This window comes from Aythya marila (assembly GCF_965140915.1).
Source record: "Aythya marila genome assembly, chromosome: 10".
Classification (NCBI taxonomy): domain Eukaryota; kingdom Metazoa; phylum Chordata; class Aves; order Anseriformes; family Anatidae; genus Aythya; species Aythya marila.
The window spans coordinates 265,906-292,569 of record NC_139051.1 but is presented as its reverse complement, the minus strand read 5'-3'; the positions used below and the strand labels follow the sequence as shown (position 1 = coordinate 292,569).

General features: G+C 43.6%; 1 protein-coding gene across 12 annotated transcripts in view; it reads right to left on the bottom strand.

The window, feature by feature from the left end:
• The window catches only part of TMCC1 (transmembrane and coiled-coil domain family 1), a 131,142-nt gene that overhangs the window by 64,930 nt on the left and 39,548 nt on the right, over positions 1-26,664 (bottom strand). For 3 of the 12 annotated variants that reach the window (XM_082768118.1, XM_082768117.1, XM_082768120.1), the window contains 3 exons: positions 18,983-19,225; positions 8,544-8,600; positions 5,110-5,821 (listed from right to left, as the gene is read on the bottom strand). In XM_082768118.1, the coding sequence (XP_082624244.1) occupies positions 5,110-5,655 (546 nt within the window). In that variant the 5' untranslated portion in view covers positions 5,656-5,821; positions 8,544-8,600; positions 18,983-19,225. Of the gene's footprint in view, positions 1-5,109; positions 5,822-8,543; positions 8,601-8,809; positions 9,013-13,967; positions 14,053-14,293; positions 14,407-18,982; positions 19,226-21,041; positions 21,168-26,664 lie in introns of those variants that run through there. The other 9 variants (XM_082768105.1, XM_082768104.1, XM_082768119.1 and 6 more) reach the window with 8 other exon arrangements.

Below are 26,664 nucleotides of genomic sequence, written 5' to 3'. Positions count from 1 at the left end.
TCACTGGAAAATATTGAGGAGCCTACAAACTAAGGACTGGAAATTGTTATTGCAGAAGCACATGCAAACATTTTTATTTTTAAATATGGGTAGTAATGGAATACAGATTTAAGTTGATAAACAATATCTAAAGATATTTGAAATATTTACAAAAACTGATGACCAAAACAGAAAACAGGATGAGGACACAAAGTTCCATGAGAACACAGCAGAACTAAGTGAATGGTGCCTTGGAAAGCTGCCATATGGGTATCTCACTAAAGGAATGCAAATTAAAGTGCTGGCACAAGCACTGACAACCTTTGAAGTTGCTGTTTTCAGGGTTTACTTCATTTTTTATCTTCAGCAATTCCTTTCCAGCAAAACTGTTAAAAATTTCAGTGATCTTTAACACCTAATAAGCAGGAGCCTTAACTGTGTATCACAGAGTCCCAGAGGAGGTGGGCAGGGACCTCTGGTACCCCTGCTCCTCCCCTGCCCCAGCAAGGCCACCCTGAGCAGGGTACCCGGGCCCTCATCCCGGGGGGTTTCCGAAGATCTGCAAAGAGGGAGAGCCCACAGCTTCTCCGGGTGACCTGACCCACTGCTCCATCACCCGCACCAGGAAAAAGTCTTTCCTGATGTTCAGGCGGATCCTCCTGAGCTCCAGTTTGTGCTGACTGCCTCTTGTCCTGGTGCCAGGCACCACTGAGAAGAGCCCGGCTGTCCTCCTTGCGCCCTGCCTTCAGGTGATAATGGGCATGGAGGAGATCCCCCTGAGCCTCGTCTTCTCCGGGCTGAGCAGTCCCGGCTTTCTCAGCACTTCCTCACACGTGAGGTACTACAGACCCTTCACCACCTTTGGGGACCTTTGACAGACTCTCTCCAGCATGTCCACGTTTCTCTTGTCCTGGGGAGCCCAGAACTGGACCCAACACTCCCACTGCGGCCTCGCCAGTGCTGAGCAGAGGGGCAGGCTCACATCCCTCGACCTGCTGCCGATGCTTTGCCTGCTGCAGCCCAGGATGACATGAGCCTTCTTTGCGGCAAGGACACGCTGCTGCCCCAGGTTCAGCTTGGTGTCTGCCAGGATCCCCAGGTCCTTTTCTGCAGAGCTGCTTTCCAGCTGTTCAGACCCCAGGGCATCATTTCAATTTGAGGAGATCGAATATTACATTTTCAATATTGGTTCAACCTTTTTTGCCATTACTTCTGTAACCATGAGGCAAGGAAACTCTAACCTGGAAGAGTTCAGGCCTATAGAGACAAAATCTGTAAATTCCACTGAGCAATTTGATGCTAAATGAAGTCAGGTCAGTCTATCTTCCTAGCAACACCAGAATGTATCAGCTAAGGACTTCCACCATTCCAAAACAACTCACTGTATGTATAGAAAACCTTACTTCCTGAAAGAATAAACTGACTGACCTCACAATCTTTCCCTAACACCAATGCTTAGAGGTTAAGAATACAAGCACCCCCAGATAAGGATCTCAGTGGGTAAAACAAAAACTGTGTTGTATATTTTTAAGAATTTCTATTTCAATAAGATTGTTTTTGTTTTGTTTTGCTTTCCCCATAACCCTAACAACGTCAAAAGGCTTCATTTTTCATGTTTGGATGTCTACAGAAGAATGTTTCTGCAAGTGTATAGGTCTCTTTGACTTCTTTGAATTAAAGACTAAAATTTCCTCCACTTTTCTGTTAAGTCATTTTAACCTCTTAATAATTTTGTTTCTCTGATATTCCTCCCACATCCCACTGCTACCTATTTGATCATCTACTGGCTGTTTTCTATACTTCTGCTACACACAGTTCATCAAACCTAACAAAAAGATGAGTGGTAGAATATATTTGTTATCCAGATACAGTGTCAACATTTCAAACATTAAACAGGAAGAGAACTCACCAAGGGTGGAGGGGCAGGGAGGCAGAGGAACTGGATGCTACTACTTCACCAGTGCTCTGAGGGCAAGACTTGCTCAGCTCTGACCAGCACCATCTGCACAGAGGCCACCCAGCAGCACACGTATAGTTGTCATCTAAAAGTGCCCAAAGTACTTCTACTCCTACCAAAATTATGGTAGGACTTCAGAGTAAAATTTGCCTTTGTTGTTCACTGTTCACTCCCATTCGTTTTTTGCTAGCTGTGAAGCTAAGCAGATGAAGAACATCATGCAGAAGTCCGTGTCTCTCTCAAAGCAAGTGTCACCCTTCGGGCAGCAAGAGCCAGAACCAGTTTCAGAGACATTGGCTGCACGACAATACAATGGCTGAGCATTGTCTTCACCTTCATGACACTGATAAAGTCCAAGTGGACACAACTTCTCACCAAACTACTACTACTACTTTTATATCTCTGGAACCTGAATACCATTCTGTTTGTTCGTGTCATGGTCATGTAACTTGTTACCCAACAAACAGCTCTGAAAGTACAGTGAAACAAGACGACACCCATGCGATTTCAATCATTTCCAAACCACCAAAATCCTGATTTCTCAGCTCAGTGAGCTGAGAACCTTTACAAGGAGATTTATGCAAAGATATTTAAATTTACATTGCTTGAAATACAAGACCAAATGAAATGTCTCAGTAAGACTTTAATTATTACATTATTTTCCATGCCATGCCAGTCTCATTTCTCATTTTCTTTACAAAGCCTGACAACAAGCAGCAGGATTATTACATATGCAGATGTATGCAAATGAGGTGCCCAAACAAATCCAATCTTTGGTTTTGGGATAACATTTTGCCCTTCTATTTCAACAAATATCAAAAGAACTGAGAAGAGAACACTGAGCTAAAAATACTTTGTGTGGAGAGGATTACTAAGAATTTACTTTCCCTTATGCCACAAGCATTCAGTGTCCTTAATTCCCACTGGGAGCAGAGGATCTCAGCATCACACAGGATTGGGCTCACCCAGTACTCATTCTGGAGAGCCATGTAAGCATGAGTTCACACTTAAAACAGCAATCTATTTGAAAACAAAGTTAAAATATCTTTTAAAGTTTATCTGAAATAAACCTCTTCTTTGTTCTCTATCAGACTATCCTAACTCTTGATAAAAACCTGAACAGCTGGCCCCAGACTTAACCTTGTTCTTCTCGGAAACTAGTGCTGCAAAGATACGGAACAGATTTTATTAGGCTTTTGTTTGCATGGTAAGAGAATCTCTTCTAAATTACATCAAAATGCTACAAAGGCAATTGAACTGCCCGTTCAGTTCAACCAAAGGTGATAACACAGTAAATGCTTCAGTCTGACCTGATAACCCAAGGAACTTGCTACCTCACTGAGTCCTGTCTGTGTTCAAGGGGATGTATTTGCAAAGAAAATAAGAAATACTCCTCTCTCCAAAACTTTGCAGTATCCACACACACATGAAGTGTGGGGAGATACTAAATAACACAAACCAACCAAAGAAAAACCCTCTTGGGTTAATGAAACAATACTTTGAGGAGATTAACCTCCTAAGCTTCCTGGTAGTGTATTTAGTGTGGGGGATGTGATGAGGCTATAAGCGTGAAAAGGAAAGCATAGGTGTATATAATCAGGGGACAGCTGAAAGCTGACCCTGCCACATGAAATAAACAGGCTGGAGAAAGGAAGCTCCTAGAAAAGAAAGACTGAAGCCTAACAAGGAATCTGTGGCACTGCAGAATAAAATACAAAAAATAATAATAACCATATTTTTCAGAATGTGTTAGGAAGCAATACAAATTACAGCATAGCAAGTGGAGGACTCTGCTTCAGGAGGATGAGGTACTGAGTCCCAAGGCAGCATGTGTTCTCAGGATCATGGGATAGAGGTGCTATCCTGAAGTGCACTAACTTCCTTCCCACAGCTTTCCTCAGCTTTGCATCAAAAGGTCCTCAAGCTGCACGCACTTACCACTGAGATACAAAGGAAAACATGAACACTGCCAAAACAGCTGAACACCTCTCTTGCTCATATACATAGAGATTGCAGTTGCCACTTTCTTGCAATATTGGTTTATAAGCAAGCAAGTTGCATTTAAAAACTCCAAGTACATCAGATTTTCCAAAGATTTTTAAAAGATTAATTTCCATTCAGCCACTGATGACACTTGTTCTTCTGAAAACCTTACGGTCACAGTCCATGGACCATGCTCCAGATACAGCGCAGAGATGTTAGTTTGTTGCTCCAACAGTCTCACTGTGACCCCTTTTCTCCCCACTATTTCCATCAGTTTGTTATCGCAAAGGAAAATGCCCCAGGACAAAACCTAAATTTGGATCAGTTCAGGCATGAACGCTACACAAAGGTTCTTCACCAGACTGAAGTCATAGAATTATAGAATATCCCGAGTTGGAAGGGACCCATAAGGATCACCAAGTCCAACTCCTGGCACCGCACAGGTCTGCCCAAAAGTTTAGACCATGTGACTAAGTGCATCAAGCAAAGGTGTATTTACCCAAAGCAAGGCAGCTTTTCCTTGCTTGTATCACTTTAGACCTGTAGAATACATCATCTTCATCGACCACCAGAAAAACACTAAAAAGGAGCCGGTAATTCATTAACCTCTACAGAGGCACATCTGGTTATGGAGATCTCTCAGAAGTTTAGTGCCCAGAGCAGGCTTTTTCCTCACATGCATTTAAAGTCTTTCAGACTTCATTCTCCTCCTTTCACTTTTAAGGAAGGAGTGGAGAAAGCCTCCGCAGTTCCTTTTCTTCAAAAAACAGCTCCATTCGCTCAAACTGGAATTCCTCACTTTTTATAAAATGCACAACATAACAAGAAGGGAAAAAGAGACATACAAGTACAAATTTTTGTTGCAGGAAATAAGTAGCAGCTGCTAACAAGGACTAATCTGGCTGGTGTTCTTCCCAACATCCTTTGCTTGATGGTGATGTGCCATCTGATCAACCTAACATGCTTCAAAAGTAGTTCTTATTTCAGTGATCAAATACATACCAAATAAGCCACCTGCCATGTGAGAAAATGACTAATGCATCTTTTAGCTCTTTGCTTCATCACATAAGATTTTGAACACAGTAGCATTAGCATTTGCTGAAAGACTTGCTTTTAAAAACAAGATCCAGAAGTCTTAAGAAAACATACAAGGAGATGATAAAGACCAAAGGTAAATCTGAGTAACTTACTGCTGCTGCTGCGGCCTCCTCTCCACCTACATAGAGGGAAGAAGCAATCTCCATCACAGACAAGTTCGTGGGAGCATCTGTAGTAGATGATGATCTGGGCCGACCTGACTGCATATCTTGGGCAGACCTCCTGTTGATCTGTGGACTTCCTTTTGGAGGATCCGTCTTGCCCCGCCTGCTGTGCAGGCTTGTCCCTCTCTTCATTTTAGGTGGCACTCTGATCTGCTGAAGCACTCGGTTCAGAGCTGTGGGGTGGGTGGAGACACCATCAATTTCAGCACAGGAGCTTTGGCTTTCCAATTCCATGTCAGCCTCCAGATCAGCCTGAGCTTGCTGAACATCATGTGGAGAAACAGACGACCTCCTGCGCTGATGCTGGAAAAGGTGCTTCAAGCCTTGACCAATCACATTAATGTTCTCCAAAGCATTATGGGTTATTTTGGATAATTTTTGCTCTGATTCATGCTGTTTTTTGGTCTCTTGATCTTGGGATTTGCCTCCAGGATCAGGGTCATCACAGAACTGTTCACTGCCAGAGGGCTCCATTGATGACACCCAACAGGTTTATTTGACTATTCATACATAAATATGTCCCCTGTCTTTAAAAGGCTTGTGTTTGTTTTAAAAATGCCAAGATTGTCAGCCAATTAGGTGTGCAATTGCTTCAAGAGTGACTACACATGCAGCTGTGCCACGGTGATCTCATGCTTATCTAATGTTAAACAAAAGAGCCATTATTATAAATCCATGCAGAAAGTAGTGGGTTAAAAAATCCAATGTACAAAACATGCCACTAACAAAACAAAATGTATCAGTTTTCCAAGCATTCCTCAATCCTTGTATTAGTTGCATCTAGGCTGTAAGCAGAAGCCAAAGCTTGTATGAGGACAACTCATTTATTGCCTAAGGGAAGAAGCACAGCACAAAGGAAGCAAGAAAGGTTAAAAAAAAAAAAAAAAAAAGGGGCTGTTCAAAAAGGGGGGTGGGGGAAGAAGCAAGGAGTAACCAGTAGAGTTTTTTTTGTTGTTGTTTGTTAAGAACAAAGCCCATAATATCTAACAGAACATGAGGTTAAATGTCTCTATAGAGCACGTTAGTCTCTTCGTCAGAATTAATTTTGATCCTTACCAAAGATCTGATCTTTCATGCTTCAAATGTCATGTCTGCTCTGCCTACCTGATTTTCCTGAAGAGTGCCTAACTTGACTATACTTAATATATGCAAGAAAACAGTTATGCATCTCCAAGCATTAAGAAATGCCTTATTACGGCCAGCATCTACTGATGGCACTGGAAATTAGATATGAAAGTTTGTCTTCACGCAGGAACAGGCAAGTGAAATGACTTCAATTGGCATAGTCTTGTTCAAAATTCTCAGAGAAAACAAAAATGACTTAAAAAGCAGATTAAGTAACCCATCTGAACGGGGGGAGGGAGCAGCACCATGCATGTGTAGCTCAGCCTCTGACATAGGAAAAAAAAACAACAGCTTTTCTCCAGAAGATCTCAATCTCGCCTCTCATATCAGCTGGGTTTTGACAGCAGTTGGTTATACTACACCGCAACTGAGAACACACTACTGGAGAAGAACAGCAAAGGAATGAGGAAGGAAGGAAGGACGCAGTATCTGAGAGTTTCACATCAGCACCATGAGATCACATGCTCGGAAGCTGATCATTGTTTTCTTGCAGGAAAATGCTTTGATTAGGTTTCTATAAATATAGAAACCAGACCAGAGAAGTCAACCTCAATCTTGGCAAAAGGCAGCCTGTGCCTTAAAAAACATTTTATTTGAAATGCAACGAGTTTAGGATTTGAGAGCATTCATTTTTAACTTAAAACAGCTGCAGAAACATAATGCATTGAAGTTACAATTAAGAGAGCTCTCAATTTTGTGCATCTGAAACCTGACCGATGGGTTACAGATATTCCAGAACTGCTTTCCAAGCTGGCATCCAAAAATATCAAAAGAGCTGCCTCACACTCCCCCCCCCCCCCCCCTTTTTTTTTCCCTCAAATGTCATTGCTATAAGCTGGAGGCAAGATGAAATTCAGTACTTATGGAAAGTGTAACACTAAAATCATACCGTATTTTAGCTGAATACTTTGGAAACAATCATTGAGATAAAATATATTGCCAGTTTAATCAATAACCCACTAAATGCAAAGTAATAAACCACATCCCAGAAAAAAAATATCTACCCATACTCACACAGAAAATATGGCAGAATCAAACCAATTATTATTATTTCAAATATACTCAAAACTTCGTTGAAATGTCTTTATCATTATCATCCTTGGACTTTTAAGCTACATCTTTATTTCTTAACATTGCTTTTACTTTTTTCTAATTAAACAATTTCTCAGAAAGCTGAATTGCAGGTTCCTACTCAATTTACATTTTGAGGAAAAAAAGGTAAAACTCGATTTTCCTTTTCATACAAAAGACAAAAACAGTTTATTGAAAAAACCTTATTGGCCAAAAATCAGGAGTCCCAACATTATTTGGTATATAAAATACGAACTTGACAGTTGACCCATAACTGCCTTTTTCATTTTAACTAATTCCCTCAGCATTTGTTTTTCAGTCAGGACTCACTGGAGAGCTGTAGATCAGTACAAAAATGCCCAATATATTCCCTAACCAGCATCTTTACCACCTACTTCGTGTTGTCTATCCAAATTACCGATGATAATAATGTTGATCTAAAATAACATCATTTCAGTCTAACTGGAGTTCCAGACATTCATTATCTGCTGGAATCCACTAGCTGCTTAAATTAGTCCTGCTTCAATTTACAAGCTCACCTGAAACAAATCAGCCTAGTTAATTCATAAGCAAATCACTACTGTGACTGATTTCTGAAATTACACTGACTTGTATCTTTAAAATGCTCCTATAGGAGCTTTGTGGTCATCTGTGCATATTTCCATATGATAAATCTGTTACAAGCCCGATAAGAATTTTTCAAACCACACTTTTGGTATGAAGATACTTAAAGCTACTTATTTGTACTAGTACCTAATTTTGCAGAAATAGATTTGCTTTACTCATGAACTGTGAATCAGCAGAATAAATTAACTCATTTATTTATATTAACCACTAGGATTCAAGTTTTGTGCTTGCTTTTTCCACTTATGAAAGTCTTTTTATTCTCTGTTTGAGGAAGGAAATGGAGAACCTTATACCATGAAGCTCAGGAATATACATTTCTGATTCGTATGAGAACACAGAATATCAGGAACAAAATTATTAATTCTATATACACAGTCACACTAAGCAGATGTTATAACATTACCACCTCCCAGAACATGCTCATATAGACCTTCATTTGTGCAATTATTTCACAGCAGCAGTGGAAAACAAAGCAGTTAAAAAGAAGAAACTGGCAAAAACAGCATTAGATAACTATGAATATATAAACTAATACTTGCCTCCATCACTTGCCCTTTAGCATGGCTGACATACAGCAGTCCCTCCACTGAACAAAACTGCAAAAAGAAATTGGATATGAGATGCAATTCTTGGAAATGGGAGTAAAGATGTACACAAACAATAAAGTGAGCATGATTCCAACTTCTGGATTTTTTTTTTTATTTTTTTATTTTTAATGCAAATGCCTCTGGAAGCCAGGCTACTTTAAATTCTTTCAAGTAATTGAAGGGATACAAATATAAATGAAGTTAAAACCAAACTTTACAGGAAAATCAAGAAGTTCTTGCGAAGCAACATTTTCTCTTGGGATTTATGGCCATCTGGATGTACTGGAGGCACAGCTAGATTTCAGGGTAGAGTTTTCAAGGTCAGGCTGGTCTGTACCAATTTTATTTTCTCCTCTTGTTCAGTCATTCAAACTTTCCGGGCACAGGTCAAAGAGGTTGCTCGTGTTTACCTCGAGTTCACCTAGCAGGACAGAATTGTGAGTGCTTTGAAACACGAGTGCCTTTCAGCTCACTTGACAAGGAAGCTTGCGTAAGTGCCTCTGTGACCCTGGCTGAGCTGCCAACCGTGCTCAGCAGCAATCTCTGCCAGCAGGCAAGAGACCAACCAGTGTCCACCCCAGCAGTAACACCCACGCAGCACCGCTCCCTAAGGACAGGTGACTGACACCAGGCCACACTGCTTGGACGAGCCAAGCCCCATACACAGAGGTGCTGCAGAGGGCACAGTCACCACCGCAGCACAGAACGAGCACGGAAGGATTCCAAAGCCTGAGTCCAACCCGGGCAAAGCACACTGCTCCCAAGGACACTATCCTGCTTTTGCTGTCCTCTACTAGAGAAGGGGACAAAATATCCCAAGAGCATGTTGACAATCTGTTTAAGGTTCCTGTGACAAGCCCAAGGTGAGGACGGGCACTTGGAGGAATGCAACAGAGGATGGCGACAGACAGCCGGGAACAGATGTGCTGTCTGCATTTCTCTCGACAGACTCCTGGGAGAGCTGCGATACTCTGAAACAGCTAAATTGGAGTGATTTTCCAAAGGCAATCAGTTACTCAACTAGCTATTGAAAACTGATGGGTCTGTCTAGGGTGGGACTGGCATCCTTGGTACTCATAAACCCACCGAAAGATAAGTGTGATATTTGATCTTTTTTTGTGTGTGAAGAAATATTTACCTATAGGCAAACAAAATACGATTCACTTACAGCTAACCACTAAAATATGTTGGTGCCTTCCATGAAGGCTCTATTTTCAGTAGGGATCTAGAGATAAGCCATGGAAACGGGTAGTTACCGGACAACTTAGCTGTTAAACTTTTATGTACACAATGTTATTTGAGCTTTTTTGAGAACAAGCCAAGATTGTGACTGAAGCTTTGGTCACCCACAGAGATTGAATTTGGCAATTGGTTAGAGCTTCCAAAGGGAAAAGCCTCGATCATAAGGAAGTCAACCACAATCAGACTCTTCTGGGCAGTTTCAGCAAAGCTGAGAGCATTAGGAGGTCAGGGTGAAACACCATCTTTACCACGGAGATCAAATTCCCCGTGCTGCAGAGCACAGAAGCACACAATAACAAACTGTTGTTCTCCAAACTGCATCTATTCTTTAACATAGGACTTTAAAATTTAGGGCTCTTATTTACGTGCATTATCATATATTACAGAACAAATACAAAACAAGCTTCAGAATACATCAGCACTTAGCAGGATATTACAAGACTGCACAACTGCAGGATTTTGACTATTTTATTACGTATTGGATTCTCACCTCCAGACAGACTGCAGAGAAAGAAGATGCTAACAACAAACACTGAAGTAGTGTGCTAGAATGAGACAAGTGATGAAAGCAAATATGAAGAACTTATAAAAAAGATGGAGGGAAGACAAATGAAACCATTTTGTTGAACAAGATCTTGACACAGAAGTTAGATTTCTATAATAGTTTCTGTAGAAAAATAAGCACAGCAGGCAACTGTTAACATATGAGGTACCACTGCCATAAATTTGTAGCCATTCAACTTTTTTTTTTTTTTTTTAAATATATATAAGTTTTAATATTATTTTTTTCTTTTAAGTACTGCAAGTTTCCAACAGCTGGGTCTTCACAGACATGCCCTACAGCACTATGGGTTACTTCTAAGAAAAAAATGAACTTTGAAATCAGCATTGAAACAACTCAGAGATAACTTGTTTGCAATTGGAGTACTTCTTACAGATACAAGCAGTATAGAACCACAGAAATTGGGAAATAATTATTTTCAATAAAAGAAAAAAGATTCTGCCTTCTAATATCTACTATTTGTGCAATATTTAAACATTGCTAATCCTTAACATTAGTGTTCCAGTACAATTACCTAAGGAACTCTCACATTTGTTTTATTCCATAAACAAGTCAGGATAGTAACTCATCACAGAGTTGTAGACCACAGTTAGCAGGGATCTCATGTAGGAAACGATTACTGTTTCTCCTATTTAGCAAATCAGAAATACTTTTGTTTCTCCTGAGGAAGAATGACTTTTAGGAAGAAAAAAACCAAGCTGAATTTGAGAAATCCCAGATTGTTCTGAGAAATTCATCCTGAAATGGATTCTGTATCAAGCCAAACAGTTTAGCAAGAAAGACTAGAGGAGCAATAGTCACATACTAGAAAGCAACATATCATGGGAACCCTGGCAACAGCAACAAGCAGCAGAGCAAATAAGGATGGAAATCTCTGGGTGTTCACAAGAAGTCCCATCAAAACGAGGAACTCAAGAGAAACCGGAACGGGTGTAATCTTCAAGGGACTGAGGTCTGGAGAACTTTCGAAGAGGAAGAGGAAGATGACAGAATAAATAATTTGACCCAGAACAACAACTGGATAGTAGCAAGACCGCCTGATATCAGGAGAAATTATTTTTCTTCCATTTTTACCCAAATTCTTCACTCTCAGTTTAAAGAAATATTCTGTCATATTATAGTATCTAAATGAATAAATAAAATGGAAGTAGTAATTAAATATAATAGCTGAGATGGCAGATAGCAGAAAAAAAGTTAATCAGAGCCCCAAAACAACAGTATTTTTAAATGGAAAGAATATCAACAGTTTTCTAGACAGAATTCATCCTTCCTCTCCAAAATTCATGCAAGAAAAGGCTTAACTGAATTCTAGTGAAGCTCCAAAAAACCCAAGGGACAACAGCTATACCACTGCCCCACACCTCGCCATAACCCTGACAATGAAGGTGCAGGAAAATAAACGGAGTATGGCTGAAAGAACAAATTGAAAAACAAAAATTGGATGATTTAAACTGAACAGTGGAGCTGGGAGAGGAGGAAAAAATTGCTTGGAGTACATGCAATGTGAACCAAACCTCTGTTTTTAGCTCTGCAACTAGGAATTTAGAAAAGGGCAACAGCCCAAAGCCTGCTACACTGCTAGACACAATAAGGAGTGGCAGGCGGCATGCCTCAAGACATTCAGTGAATGAATCCACAGTGCTTTGGGGTAAGGTGCCTACACCACTCCGAGCGAGACAGGAGGTGCTAGACGGAGAGAAACTGCCACTTTAATAGGAACAAGGGACACATAGCAAAGCAAGAAACCTGTAGCCTGTTTTTTAAGCCAACTGTACAGTGCTACAGAGCAAAAAGAACACAGTAGGATAGACATAGGTTTTACTGATTTCTGCCTAAATATTTCCCTAAAATTTCCAACCTATTCCCAAAATTATCCAGATGTCAAGATGCCATCTCTGCTATCCTTGCTTTCCCTTCTCATACCACAGATGCAACAGGAACACAGCCATCATAGGTCAATCTGGTTCCGTCAGTTCTGGTATGAAAACTTCACCAAGTCAGTCTCTGAGCCCAGTATTTATTTTCCAGTATGCAAAATTATGGTATTCCATAATGATCAGACTGTGGGGCAATATTACTGCTTCTGCAGTTTAGCAGTTTGTTGTTCTTCCTTCTTAGGAAGTACTGGCTTTCTCTAAAGCACCCTGATAAAATGTTTCACTATATAAATTATTGATGGGATTACATTACCATAGCAAGTGAATAATCTATGTATTTACCCTTGGAATGCTCCTACATTCTATTGCAGTACTATTACTTCCCTCGTTTTCAGATGAAAAAGGAAAACACAGCGGTCAAGTGGCTTACGGTTACCTAAGACCTTTGGAGCAGAGATCCAACAAGCTTTATACCCAGTAAGGTTAACGCCACACCTGCACTATCTCTCACTGCTGCCACCTTCTGACTTGCTTACGGGCAGGTAATGATTCGTACTACATCTGGAGCCTCCCACAACTACTTTTAAAATAACCTTTCTGGCAAAGGCTACACACAGGTTATTTTCCACTGGATTCATACCTCAAGAAAGCTAAATCAAGGCTAAAGAAAGAGTTAACTTGATAAGTGCAGCTTTAAGAACTGTTTGTCAAAACACGCCATAGTTCATTATTTGAAGACAACGTTTTAATCAGTTTTCACTGTTGAAGGGATATATAGCAGCACAGAAATTGTCCATTCTCGGTGCAGTGGAGCCCATCGTTTCACCAGTGTGGCTGAGAACAGCTATGGAAGTATTTCCTTCATAGTCAGAAGCCTATATTGAGTGCTGCACTGAGTAGTAAAACAATGAAAAGAGCCTACCTTCAAATACCAAATTAATTACACACGTACAAAGGTGAACAGGAATAATTTAGTTTTTTACCTTACTCCTCTTTAAAGAAATCATTCATTGAAACAGATTTTACTCCTTGACGCATTTCAATTTTATTTTTTTTCTTCCTGTGGCCAGTTGCACTCCTAATATCCACTTTTGCTATTAATACTTACATTATCTGAATCAGATTTTCCAGCCTCTCGAAAAACACATTACTAGGCCATGCCAAACATTTTGGCACATACTTCTTCAGGAGAGAGAAGGGCGGGGGTAGAGAGAAAGCTCAAAGTTGCTCTTACTCTCATTGCCTGTCTTTCAGGAGATGCTGCTACTTTCAATGTGTCAAAGCTGACTCAAATGTCAGGAACAAGAAAATCACAAAGACTGGAAAGACATGTATTTTCATTCCAATTCCCAAGAGAAGATAAAAGGTTACACTACAGCTATTTTGGGCGTTACAGAGAGGACTAAGCATACTAGTCAAACAGATGGTGTCTCATTTTAACTCCTAGCAGATTCATATGCAACAATACCAGCACAGAGGCTGGCCAGATTTAAGACCTCCAGTTCTAAAAAGAAAGCTTTATTCTAAGCCTGAAGTTATAAGAGGGTTAACGCATGTTAAATTAACAGGCTTGTGAAGATGGATATCACCTACCACCAACCCACGCTATGTGCGATTTTAACATGTGCTTTTATCCCTGAATTTCGGAGAGCATTGCATTTACTTTGACTTGTGAAAGAAGAAAGTAGAACTAACCTGGCACAGAGTAGTAAAATACTCCCCCTGATGACTCAAAAACAGTGTTCATTCTCTGATCTTCCAGCAGTGTTGACTTGACTTACTGGTATTAAGAGACAGATCAAAAGAAATTTTCACTTGGCTCAGCAAAATCATGCTTTTTCTATTGATTCAGCTGCTTTTAGCATTATACTTATGAAAGCTTTCCACTGACATATAGCATCAAGTGAGCTAAAAAGTAGAAACTTAGACTTCAAATAGTTTACAAGAACTAACTCAACCATATTTGAACCCAAAAGGGGAAAAAGTCCCCTAACCCATAACAGTGGTAACCATCTCTGTACCTTCACCCCAGATCTTCAGCACATCTGCGCTGGACAGTGTACCTTATCCACTCTCCACAAAGCTGGAGTCAAAAGAAGCAATATCCATCTCGTATGCGATAGCTGCCTTCATGCTGTTGAGAAAGATACCCAAAAAGCTTTACTCTGTCTAAAGACCATTGTCATTAAAAAAAGCCTGCTTGCTGCAAAACCTGGCAGCTTATTGCATTAGTGTTACTTGTTGTAAACAAGACACAAAACAGGCAGGACAAAAATTCTGATCAGAGGGTAACATGACTCATTAACAAACCACTTCCAAACTTTCATATGCATGATATGAGTTTCATCCCTTCTCTTCAGAAAGCAATTTTCCTTCCTTTTTTTTTTTTTTTTTTTTTCCCCCCCAAGTGAACTGGTCTGGGGAGCTCTCAATTAAGTGCAACTCTTAAAAACTTTATTAATGTAACTGTAATGGCCTTTATCTGGGGCTGCTTTTTTTAAACATCTTTTCTTCTCCAATTACATTTAAGTCCCTCCCTGCAGTGCTACAAAGATGTCCAGTTGTGCCCATTAAACACTGCCCAGACTCCCTCAGACAACATTTGACAGACTGGGAGAGCCTAGCAGAAAGACTTCTCTACCTGCACCTCCTTACCTACACTCTTTCCTAAGAACCTGCTACCAGATGCTGACAGGAATAGGATACAAGTGTAATATATTTTTAATCTGACTCTTCATTGCCAGTTTTGTAAATCTCAGTTAGCTCGAGCACAGTTTGAGACAAGGAACACGGAGCATGCATGTCCCCTACCAGGCAGAAATAGTGGCAAACTAGCCCTCACACCTCAGGAACACAGACCAAGTAGGGTCACAAGTACCTGTCTGAAAGTGCACAGGCCTATTGCCAGACCTCTGAAAAGAGTTTCTGCACTTCTTTAGATCAAAGGAAGGGACCCAAGAGACAAGAGCTTGGGACACTCATAAAGGAGTTAAACCAACCCTAAAACAAGAACTAATTTGTTTTTCCTCCCACGAACTGGAATTAACACCTGAAGCATTTAAATGACTTTGCCAAACCAGAACCAAATCTTAACACCCAGTTACTCTTCCAGAACAAACCCTCTGAAAACCACCACCCACAGCACAAGTGTGAGCAGGATGAACACAGCCCTGCAGACCAGAAGGCTGCAGTTTGTCACAGCCTTCCCACCCCCACCACACTGCAACAAGCCCTCGCTGCTGTCCATAGCATCACTCTACAGGCCAAGCAGCCTGACTTCGCACAGCTACTCACTGCAATCTAACCAAGCTGCTGCTCCAGAAGACTCGCATGCTCTTCCACAGCAAAGGAAAAAAAAAAAAGCTAATTAACATCCCCTGAGCCATCCCAACCCAGGCTTTCCCTTAGCAAAAACACAGGTAAGTATGTCTTGCCTTTGAGACCCATTTGCATTGACCTCGCACTTGGTGTAAGCATGAACATACCCATCTGTCAGGTCTGCAGTGAGCTGTGGCTCCCATGCCCCAGCACTGGTGTGGACAGGTTCAGCTGGAAACCCAGCTCACTGCCCCAGCATTAAGGGGCTAAAAGCAGACAGCAGTGCTCAGGTGCAGCATGGACAGCAAGCCAGTACCAACAGGAAAGCAAAAAACTGGAGCTAGAGGTTATCCCAGCTGAAACCCTACATTGTGAAGGATTGCAACAGCCACACACCCTGAGATTTCCATCAAAAATGCTTTTGTGTCAGTCAACCACTGCTGAATCAGTCAACCACTCTAGGCCTGAATCAAGTAAGTTCAGCTCTAAAAGCCCCTGAATAAAAGCTGTTTTTTTTTTTTTGTTTTTGTTTTTTTGTTTTTTTTTTGTTTGTTTGTTTTCCATTTCTCCAATTTTAATCATTATTCAGCCTCAGTGCAACGCGCTCTGTCACTGTTTCCTACCAACAGGACAAGTGATATTACTTCTCACTGCTGTTACCCACTGAAGCATAAGATGCTTATTCAGCTCTCTCCCACAGGCAGTGATTTACAAACACGAAGCCTCTACAGGTCTGCTACTTCTACTGATCCCAGAAAAAGACTACAGTCTTTATGCTCCACACCAACATACCCAGAAACCATAAAAAACACATTTATTTGCTAACAGGACAATCGCCATGGCAACTAACTTCCAGGAAAATCACAGTCAACAAGTCCAGGACAAAAAAACAGGCCTATAAAGCATTTATTAAGGGAGACCAATCAGCACATGCAAGTCTGAGAAATACGGAAATTCGCTAGATTTCTCTCTGAAGAAACCAGAAGTGGAGGAGTCTGCAAACTTCTCATCACAACCCATCATGCAAGTTGAACCAGTGACACTACCACCTGTCTCAACATCTCAGTGCCCTTTAGCATTCTTAGAAGTTTTTTTGTCCCCTTTTAGGCTAGTTTTAGAGCAACATTTCTCTTGTGTACAAATTCACCTTTCAGACCACTTATTTATGCCAAAAGATTTTGTTTTATACTCAAATTCATTGCCATTCTACATATTAGCATTCACTCTTAGTCATGAAATTGAATAATGAAAATACAGTTGTTGCAAATAAAACGATGATTTTCATAAAATTGAGTGTTTTATGAAGGTAGATCAATCTCATCTTACAGACAAGGAAACAAAAGTAACTTGATTAGGGATGTGCCAAACAATCTACATTATTTTAGCAATATTCAGAGAGAGACTAAAAATTGTTCATTTAAATATTTTTCACAGAACAACAGCATTTTTGGGCAACGTGCATCAATTTTGACTGATAGAATTACAAAGACCATAGTTTGTTTATATATGATTAAAATGGCACCTAGTTTAAAGAATACAAAACAAATCCCTAATCCAACTCCCTGCCACACTATCTAGAACACACACTAAGATACAGACAGCTCTGCAAAATATTTCACTAGTGTGTTTCTCCAGTTTTCATGAAACCAGCTCATGGGAAACAAACACTTTTCTGCCAAATGGTATTTTGGTATAGTACCATAGCCAAATAACAATGCCCAGGCTAGACTGAGGAACCCCTCTGAAGTTTCTTGCAGTAAATTCTGCCCATGTGTAACGGAGAAATTTAACAAGCTACCGCCTGTAGATCCTAACTCTGCTTGCAGGGGAATATCAGGAGGGATAACTACAGCCATGAGAAGGGTCCCCTTCTCAACAACAGCACACCACTATCAGCCCTATTTTATTCAGTCCGCTTTGTGTTCCTGTTACAGGAACAATAACATTGCGCCATTAAGGCAGGTTAAGAGTCCCTTCCTCCTGTACCATCCCTGCTTCAGTCAACCGAGCTCACAAATGAAAACTCTTTAGAAAAGCTTGTCTGCTGAAGACACATTGTGCATCTGCGGAGCATGCCAGAGTACTCAGTCAAGTATCTACTTTCAGCACATTCGTTTTCATTAAAGAAAGAATGATGAATAGTCCAGTCTTCTATAAAACTGAGATGTTTGTCTGACTGTCACCGTAACCTGTAATTAATTGATAGACTGCCATGGCCCAGAAATATTAGCTTGAACACCTACATCCCACAGGAGAGACATTTCCAAGTAGCTTATGAAAGAGCAGATAGTATCAACGCACACTAACCTCTTTCAAGCCCACACTGAAGAGATTAGCTGACCTCCTCGTTCCAGCTTTAGCATTCAATGTGAAATTACAGCTAAAAGCCTTAAGATAAAATACAGCTGAGCAAGCTGGCAAACATTCTGCAATTCTTAAACAGGAAAGTTTCTCCATCTTCCGTTACCTGGGTGTGACAAAGCTGCACAGCCACAGAGTGAAGTCCCAGCTTTGCTAGCTTGTACATTACAGGCAGATTGCTCTGAGACCATTGCTGTGAGTTGCTACACACCTGCCTCACAAGTAGGTATTTCCGAATAATCTGCAGTGTATTACAAACTCCTAAGCAAGTTGCACAGAGCAAAAGACTATTGTGCTGTGACTGAGCACAGGAAGGCAAGCAAGCCCTGCTTCACTTCTAGTCTTCTCCAGAGACGCTTTCCAATTCAAGGCAGCTATCTTAAAACTTGATCTGAATGCTTTCTCTTTACCTAACCAGAGAAATAACCAATGTTTCCCAAGTGCGTTTCAGTGACTATTTAATGTTTGTCAGATGCTCAGAAGAAGAAATCTACAGAGCTTCATAGTATTTGAGAACTGAATGGTTAAGCAATGAAGGCTCAGGTCATACACCACAAGCAAATCGCTCTTCTGAAAGACACCTTTCAAGGGCTCCTATGGCAGGTTCAAACGAGGTCAACTGCCATACAATGCTAGCTGGATATGCTGGTGCTTGCACGGTCTCACTGTACATGTGTGTACTCCATTGACCTACATTGTTATTCATAGAAGCTTTAGCAATCTGAATCAAGAAAACATACACCTGGAGTTATCTGCCCCCTTTAATCAGATGGTCTTTTCTTTCCACGTCTTCCCACTTTGACTCCCTCCTTCTCCAACGTGTGAGAATAAACATAGTTCACCAAAAGCTAGCAGGGAGCCCAAGTTCCAAGAACTTGTATTCTGTTCAGATATCATACTTTTATAAGGCTTTGTTACTTCCCACTCTTGGGCAGACTGAGTAAAGTTTCGCTCCCCAAACACATTGATTCCCAACTTCAGTAGCATACTTTGATTATCCATTTGTTATAAGATATAGTAGGCATACATACCTCAAAATTGCTCAGACTCACTCGTCTCTTTGCATAGATATGCTCACAGTTGTAATCCAAATGTCTTCAATAAAGATCTGTTTTCAAAAATACTTCGACATATAAATTCCACAGGAAATAGGAAATTCAGAGGAGGGAGGGAGATATGATTTGTTGGCTTTACATTTGCAGACAGCTGCATTCAGTAGTGCAGGTCATTTTCACAGTAAATCTTGGCAACAAAACTTCCTTGTAGAGAAGAACCTGTCAAAATTAACAAGCATAGTAAGAAAACCCACCAACATCTCACCAGCAACAGAACAGCAACACAGATCCACAGTCTCCACCAGAGAGGGCAACCAACTCTTATTTGAAAGACTGTGTTTCTACTTGCTTTGATGTGTTTAGTATCAGAGTCCACTAAGTGGTAGGTCTAATAGATGCTGGCAGAAAGTAAACTTCCTAAAGCCAGCACTCGTACTGACACCAGTATGAGTAACATTTCTGAAGGAAAAATAAAATGCAGCTAGTATATATGAGTTAGATGCTGCTTTTAGTTAGTGGATTGTTAGTTCCAATCAAATAAAATGTCAGGGATCTCAAAACATGACAAAGAGCTTCTTAAAAAACAAAACAAAACAAAAAAAAAAACAGCAATTTTCACGTGGTACATGTTGGGGGGAAAAATAATTAAAAAAAATCAAACAGCAAAACACTTCAAAAAAAAAATGGCACAAAAGCCTTACACCCCCATTTATTTTTCTTAGGCAAAATCTAGACAAAGTAGATCTTCCTCCATCTACAAGTTGCTTCCATACATTGAAATGCTTCTAGATGGCGTGTCAGGATTTATCTTGGAACTGACACAGGCGCAGGTGGATACGACACTCCAGCAAACTGGCCTATTTGGCCCAGGTACACTGCAGGACCATGGCGGTCGCAGAACAGTGGAAGTCCTGCAAGCTGGAGGGCCCTGCTGTCCACCGGCATAGGAGACAAGAGCTCCCCAGCACTGAGAGGCACAGCCCCCGGGCTACAACACCAGGCTTCCTTCCCCTGCCCCCGTTTCCAGGTGCTCCCCCAGACCCGCACCGTGCTATCGACTAATCGCGAAGCCACCCACTGATCTCGCTGAGGACAGGACCAGCAGCAAGGACGGCACAACTGCACCACAAGCCAAGAGGACTGCAGCGCATCCGAGCGGGCTCCCGGCGTTACCACCTCGGTGCCCGTCGCCCAGACGTGCCTTACGAAGGGGTCCCAGCCTGCAGACGCTTGGTTTGGAGTGACGGCCCCTGACACGGCGGTTGCATCGCTGCCCTCTACGCCTCCGCTGGGACCTTCAGCGCACAGCCCGACACCTCCTGTCCCCCGAGGGGCCGCTCTCGCCTCTCCTGCAGGGCCGGGGGTGCCGCCACGCGGGCTCCGCTCATTTCTGAGGACGCCCCGCGGGTTCCCCGGTACCAGCGCCAGGCCCAGGCCCCGCACGGCGCTGCCGCCGCAGCCGTACCGCGGAGCTCCGTGCTCCGAAGGCCCGCCCCCGGGAAACCCTCAGACAGACGGCGTGCGGGCTCCTCCACGCACCGGCCTACGGGAGCCGAGCCGGGGGCCTCGCCGCGGGCAGCTGGCGGAGCCGGCCGGGAGGAGGCCGGGCCGGCGCCGCCGCCTCGCTGGAACAAAGGAGCGGCACCTCCGCGGGCCGCCGGGAGCCCCCGCTGCCCCGGCCCCGGCCCCGCCGCGTCGCTGCTGTCGGCGCCAGCCCCGAGGCCGCCGGGAGGCACCCCCGGCCCCGGCCCCGGCCGCCCCCGCGCCCCCGGCCCGCGAGCTCCCGCCGGCCGCAGCGAGGGCGGCCCCGGGGCGGCTGGGCCGCGGCCACGGAGCGAGGGGAGGAGGCTGGGAGGGCGGCGGAGCGCGGCCCGACAGCGGCTGCGGCGGGCGGAGAGCCCGGCCCGGCCAGCGGGGACCGCCTCAGCCACGGGCTGCCCCGCGGCCGGCCGCTCGGTGCCGCGTTCGGTGCCGCGTTCGGTGCCGCGTCCCGTCCCGTCCCGTCCCGTCCCGTCCCGCCCCGCCCCGCACTCACCGGCCGAGCGCGGCGCCCCCGCAGCGCCGCCGGTGCTGCCCCATCGCCGCGCGCCGCCACCCCGCTCGCACCGGCCGCGCGCGACGTCAGCGCGCAGCGTCGTCGCCGTCGGGGGCGGGACCACGCGAGGCCCCGCCCCGCCCCGCCCTCACAAGCCCCGCCCAGCCCCGCCCGCCTTTGCGGCTGCGCGCCGGGGGCGGTGCCTCCCCCGCCCTGCGTCCCCCCCCTTGGCGCGCGGAGGGGCGGGGCCGGCGCCGGGGGACTCCTGGCCGCAGCCGTGCCCCGAGCGGCGCCCGGGGAGGGGAGGGGAGGGGGGGGGGGGTCCGCGGGAAAACCTGCGAGCGGCCGCCTGCCGGGGGCGGCTCGGGGCTTAAAACGCCCCGGTGCCCCCGCGGCGGGCCTGGGGAACGCGGCGGGCGGGGGCACCGCGAGAAGGGCCGGCCGCTGCCCGCCGGGCGCCGCGCTCGCCCCTGGGAGCTCCCGCGGGCCCGCGGCCCCTCAGCTGCCCGCGGGCGGCCTCGGCCGGGGGTCGCGGCGGGCCCGGCTGGGAGCGCGCTGGGGGAGCCCGGCCCGACGGGGCTGTCGCTCCCTCTCCGGGGTGAGGCGAGCGCTTCCGAAGCTCCGGTGCCACCCAGCACGCGCTCGCCGTTTCCTAACAAACGCTTGCCTGGGAGCGGCCCAATGCTTAGGCCTCCCCAGAGGGTTCCGTTAGGGTGTCCGGCACCTCGCGGAAGCAGGCGGTACAAAATACGCTGCCAGCCACCAGGAAAGACTGAAATCGCTGCTGGATGGCTCCACAAATCCCCGCCGCCGTGCCTGTCCTGGGTTCAGCCTGCTCACCTGTGTGCTTTCCTTCCATTTTCCTCCACCTTTCCGAGAAGAAAATGATCTTAATACTGAGCAATGGAGCCCAGCAGGAAACTGCAGATGCGAGGGGCAGATGGGCTTGACCTTTGCTCAGCAAAGGGATGCCACTGCTCTGAGGAGATACCAAAGAGCAGGATCTCAAGGAGGCTGCTTCTGCCGACCTGCTGACTGCTCTTCATCTGTATGCAAATGTGATTTAGGGTGACCGTGCCTGTGTATTTTTAGGAGGTTGCAGCCCCTCCAGAAGTTGATTCGATGAAAAAATTTCCTTGACCTGTGTTTGATGCAATCAATGTATTTAGCTGCAAAAAGTTGGAATCTATATAGTTGACTCTTTTATTTCAAACCAGCGCTCATTACTTTTACATTGTTTCCCCCTGAAAGATCAAGAATTAATGAACACAAGCCAATATCTCTCCCACCCAAGTCCCTTCCTTACCCCTCCCAGCTATCTTTTCTCTCCCCATTCCTCCCCCAGTTCACACTCTCAAGTGTGACCTGAACTTAGAGCAACACCCTGGCTGCAACATGCCAGCGTGTACTGGGAAGGCAAGAGCTGCAAGCCGAATTCAAGCACTGCCACTTGAAATTACAGTCACAGGGCGTGCAGAGAGGACATGGATCCTGACATGGCAAGAAAACCTAAAGGAAAGAAATAAGAGATGGGGAATCTTTGTCTGCTGGAGTGAATATACACCACTGACCCAGTCAGAGCCCTGCTGAGGAGTGTGATGGATATATCATCTGTCAAGGGTCCTGCTCTCCTCACTGTCCTCCTCTGATGCTTCAATGGTCAAATAAGCCTCATGCCTTTCCATAAACAACCGGTCATCTAAGGTCTGTCCAGGCATTGCACAATTTCCAGGGTCTAGGAAACAAGTCCAACTTATTTAAAGTTGAAAGAAACTTTGTGCCTTCCCCTGTCTCCTAAAAGCATTTTGCAGAACTGGTAAGAGGTCTTTTAAAGTTTCTCTTCAAACCTTTGTTACAGGTTTTCACCTCTCCTTTTTTTTCAAAGGTGAATAACCAAGCACTGGAATCTTGTGTCAGCGCATAAAAAACAGAAAGGGAGAATGACTAAACAAGAAGTGAACCAGACCACCTGAATTTCACTGCCTAACTTCAGAGAAGTATTCAATGTAAATGAATAGTGTATATGGTGAAAATTATATTCAGTGTTTACTAATAAGAAATACACAAATAAATGTCTGGTGTTAGATCTCCAGTTGTCACTAAACACAGAAGTAATAACCACAACATAGTAAGAACATCAGATTCAAAAGTTCACAGGTAATCTGTGGTTTTAGACATCCACAGAAGTGATGAAGTAGGAAGCCTAGAAAGTAACTTAAAAGTAGGAAGCCTAGAAAGTAACTTAAGTGCAACTATCTCTCCCTGCAGAGACTGGGTATTGATGTTTTGGTCTACTAGTTACAGATATTCTTTATACATTTTCTAATGGATGTTTCTGCAATATTTTTCTACATATTTTATCTTGAATTGTATAACATGTTTTTCAAAAAATATTTTATATTCAGTAATTCAAAGATGTGTTTACTTCTAATATACAAATAAATACACAGGGAATGGCTTTTATATCACAGCTTTGGAGCATCTTTTTTTTTTTTTTTTCTTTCCAGAACAGCTGAGGCCAAAGGAGGTCAGTATCTTTGAAAGCCTGACAACACAATGTGTTTGTGCATGCACAATTCAGATCTGTCAAACTATGTGTACCTATGGACAGCACCCAACACTTATTACAGAGACTTCTGTTTTGGACACTTGTACTATTGCTGTAATAGAACTCTAGAGTTTCAGGTAATCAATGTGCCAACTTAAAATGAGTTCACTCCTCGCAAAGGAGAAAACATTTTGGGGCTCGCTTGTCCCCGTCCAACACAGTGTCTTGTGCCAGTGCAAACTGGATGCAAAATAAGCACGGCAATTACATTTCTGAGCTGGTAGCATTCAGCACAGCTCTTAATTAATGTTCATTTGCACAGGAAGTTCCTGTGATGGACCATTGGTTCAAGTAGGATGCAAGAGGATGAAGCTGGGATAAAACACCAGAACAAACAGATATCATAGGGCTGAAATTGAGGAGGGTCTCTGCGCTTTCATGAATTGATTTTGATTCCTGCAGGAGAAAAAAACAGCTTGTGAACTAGTTCGATTTGCCTTTCTGTACCTTCCTCAAAATATTACTTCCACTATCCTGGTCAGTTCTTATGATACCATCCTTGGTTTGTTAGCCAAGCCCCTCAGTAAGATGAGAGTCCCCAGTCCTGTAGATACAGACCGTTGTGCCTCCACATGCTTTCTTGGTCCTGTCCTTGTACAATTTTTCTTAAGGGAGTTGCTGGGAAGAACCTGAGTAACACACTGAAGACAAGGACATGAAATAACCAGGTGATTATAATGGACTGATAGATTACGTTCAGATTAAGCTTTAGTTCAATCTCCAGTCTCTATAGAAACCAACCCTGCCTGACTGCTGGGATACCATTCCAGAAACAGCAGCAGGCATCAGCTATACTGCTGGAGATGGTGACTAAAGGCCGTGAGCTACCCTGGGAGTTTGTTACAGAGAAAAACACAGCTCAGGAGGGCAGATTGGGTTAGAATGATGAAAAGCCTTTGCTGATCTGACCTAGAAAAATGTTCCTTTTAATTCAGCATCAACTCTCAGGGAGGCCTTATAGCAACAACCGTGAGCTTGTTTTGTGGCTGTCGTTCTCCTGAAATCTGTTTCCCTTTATATTCAGAAGCCAATTTCATTCACTTTTGCATACATAGGAGACATGTCTGCAACACAGATGTCTCCTCATATGCATGCAATATAATTCAGTTCTGCAGTGCTCTCACAATGAGAGGATTATTATTTCTATATGTACAAATGGATGTGTGGGGATAGGGTTTGGAATGATTCTGGGCAAAAGGAGAAAAAATGACAGTTTTAGTGGTCATAAACGATTTTCAATGTGTTTCAAGGGGTTACTTGTAATGTTTGGATGCCAGACAGCTCAAAGTACACTCAGAACAGGCCTGCTTGGCCATCACTCGCAGCAAACCTTCTGGCTCCAGTGTTAGACACGGAAGTTTTCAAGTTGTTTGACTCCCAGGTTTGTAGAGCAAGTGACGCTTGCTCAAAGCTTAGACCATATCCCCTGCAGTGTGGGTGAGCTTGGTAGAGTACGGGGTTTTTCCCCGCAGACATGCGTTCAACCTCTATTGCCTTGCCCTCCCATGGAGGGCCTGTCCTCAGAACAGGCACCTTAGTGATATATGCTGCAACACTGCACATGGGGAAAAGGCACCCAGCACTTTGGATTCCTTGCTTTGAAAGGCACTTGCTTTCAAAAGGTACTCCTTGCTCTGAAACTTCTCAACAAAGAAGAAAACTCTGCAAAAAAAAATAATGAAGCACACTGGGACAACATCAAGTGTGTTTCATGCTCCAGAGAATGCAGGGCATGCTGCAAATTAAGCCTGATTTCCATGTGGCTTTGCATGTGCAGAAGGCACTGGGGAGAGGGGAGCCAAGAAGGGCATCCGTCTCCCTTGAATTGGGTGGCCCTTATGTAGCATGTAAACTCTGCAAGCACTGGCTAACACGTCCTGCTAGGATGTGCTGTAGGTACTCCCTGTGGTGCATAATGATGCCCTCTTTGTTACTTCTTAGATTTATTACCTGTAAATCACTAAGGCAGAAGCAAGATTTCTGAAGCGAAGACTACCTAGTGGGAAGACCCTCCCTTGGAGAGAAAGAAAAAGTGACCCTGGATGCGAGAGCAGCATCTCTCCCAGGAGGCAGGACGCAGTGAGTGCTGCACTTTTCCACAGATTCCCTTCAGCATGCACCTTCACCAGCCAAAACCCAGAGGAACCCTTCACAGTCTGATGTGCCTTTGAAGCTGAGAGACCCTTAAGCTGGCAAAGCATGAAGCCAAAGCATTTTACAGATATCAGTTAAGCCTTTCACTCATTACTTCAACAGAAGTAATGAGAGAGAGAGGGAAAACTTTCTACTGATGGATGTACTTCCCAACAAGTGCTCTGTATCCTGCCTGCTCTGTTATGTACTGGGCTGATGCAGAGGAGGTGGCTGTTATGACTTGATTTTGCCTGGCTCAGTCTCCAAATGAGAAATCTGGGGACACTTTCCACACCGGCTCTTTCCATTTCACCCAAACAGAAGCTGTCTCTCTCAGAGTGCTCACTTAGAAAGGGTTACAGAAGTATGAAGAAGCTGAAGGAATCAAAAATTAATCAAACTTTGTAAAAATGTTCGTATGTGTGGTAAAGTCATTAAAGATCAAAGGGGAATCTCTTCTGCAAAATATTAGTTTAAAAGATTTACATCCTATTTCCCCTCTTGTGTTTAGCAATGAGTAACATCTAGGAAGCGTGTGATACCCACATGATAAACAAAGTCCTAGTTAGGGTAATTAGAGAAAGACTGCAAGTCATCAGTTAAACAAAATCCCAGTGAAATCATGTTGCTTTGCAACAGAATGAAAATTTTGTGAGCTGCAGCATAACAAAGATGGAATACAAGATAGAATGTGCACTGATAAAATAGTCACCACTGGAATAAATTTGAGAGGGGTAGAATTTAAACCCTGTTTTTCTCAGAAGCCAGCTATTGGAATGAGAGAAAATTCCCTTATAAAACAATGGAGTAAATTTTATTAAAACTGTCAAATTACAAAATGCTAGAAGGATTTTACAGCCAAGAATCAGCAGGCAGTAAAGT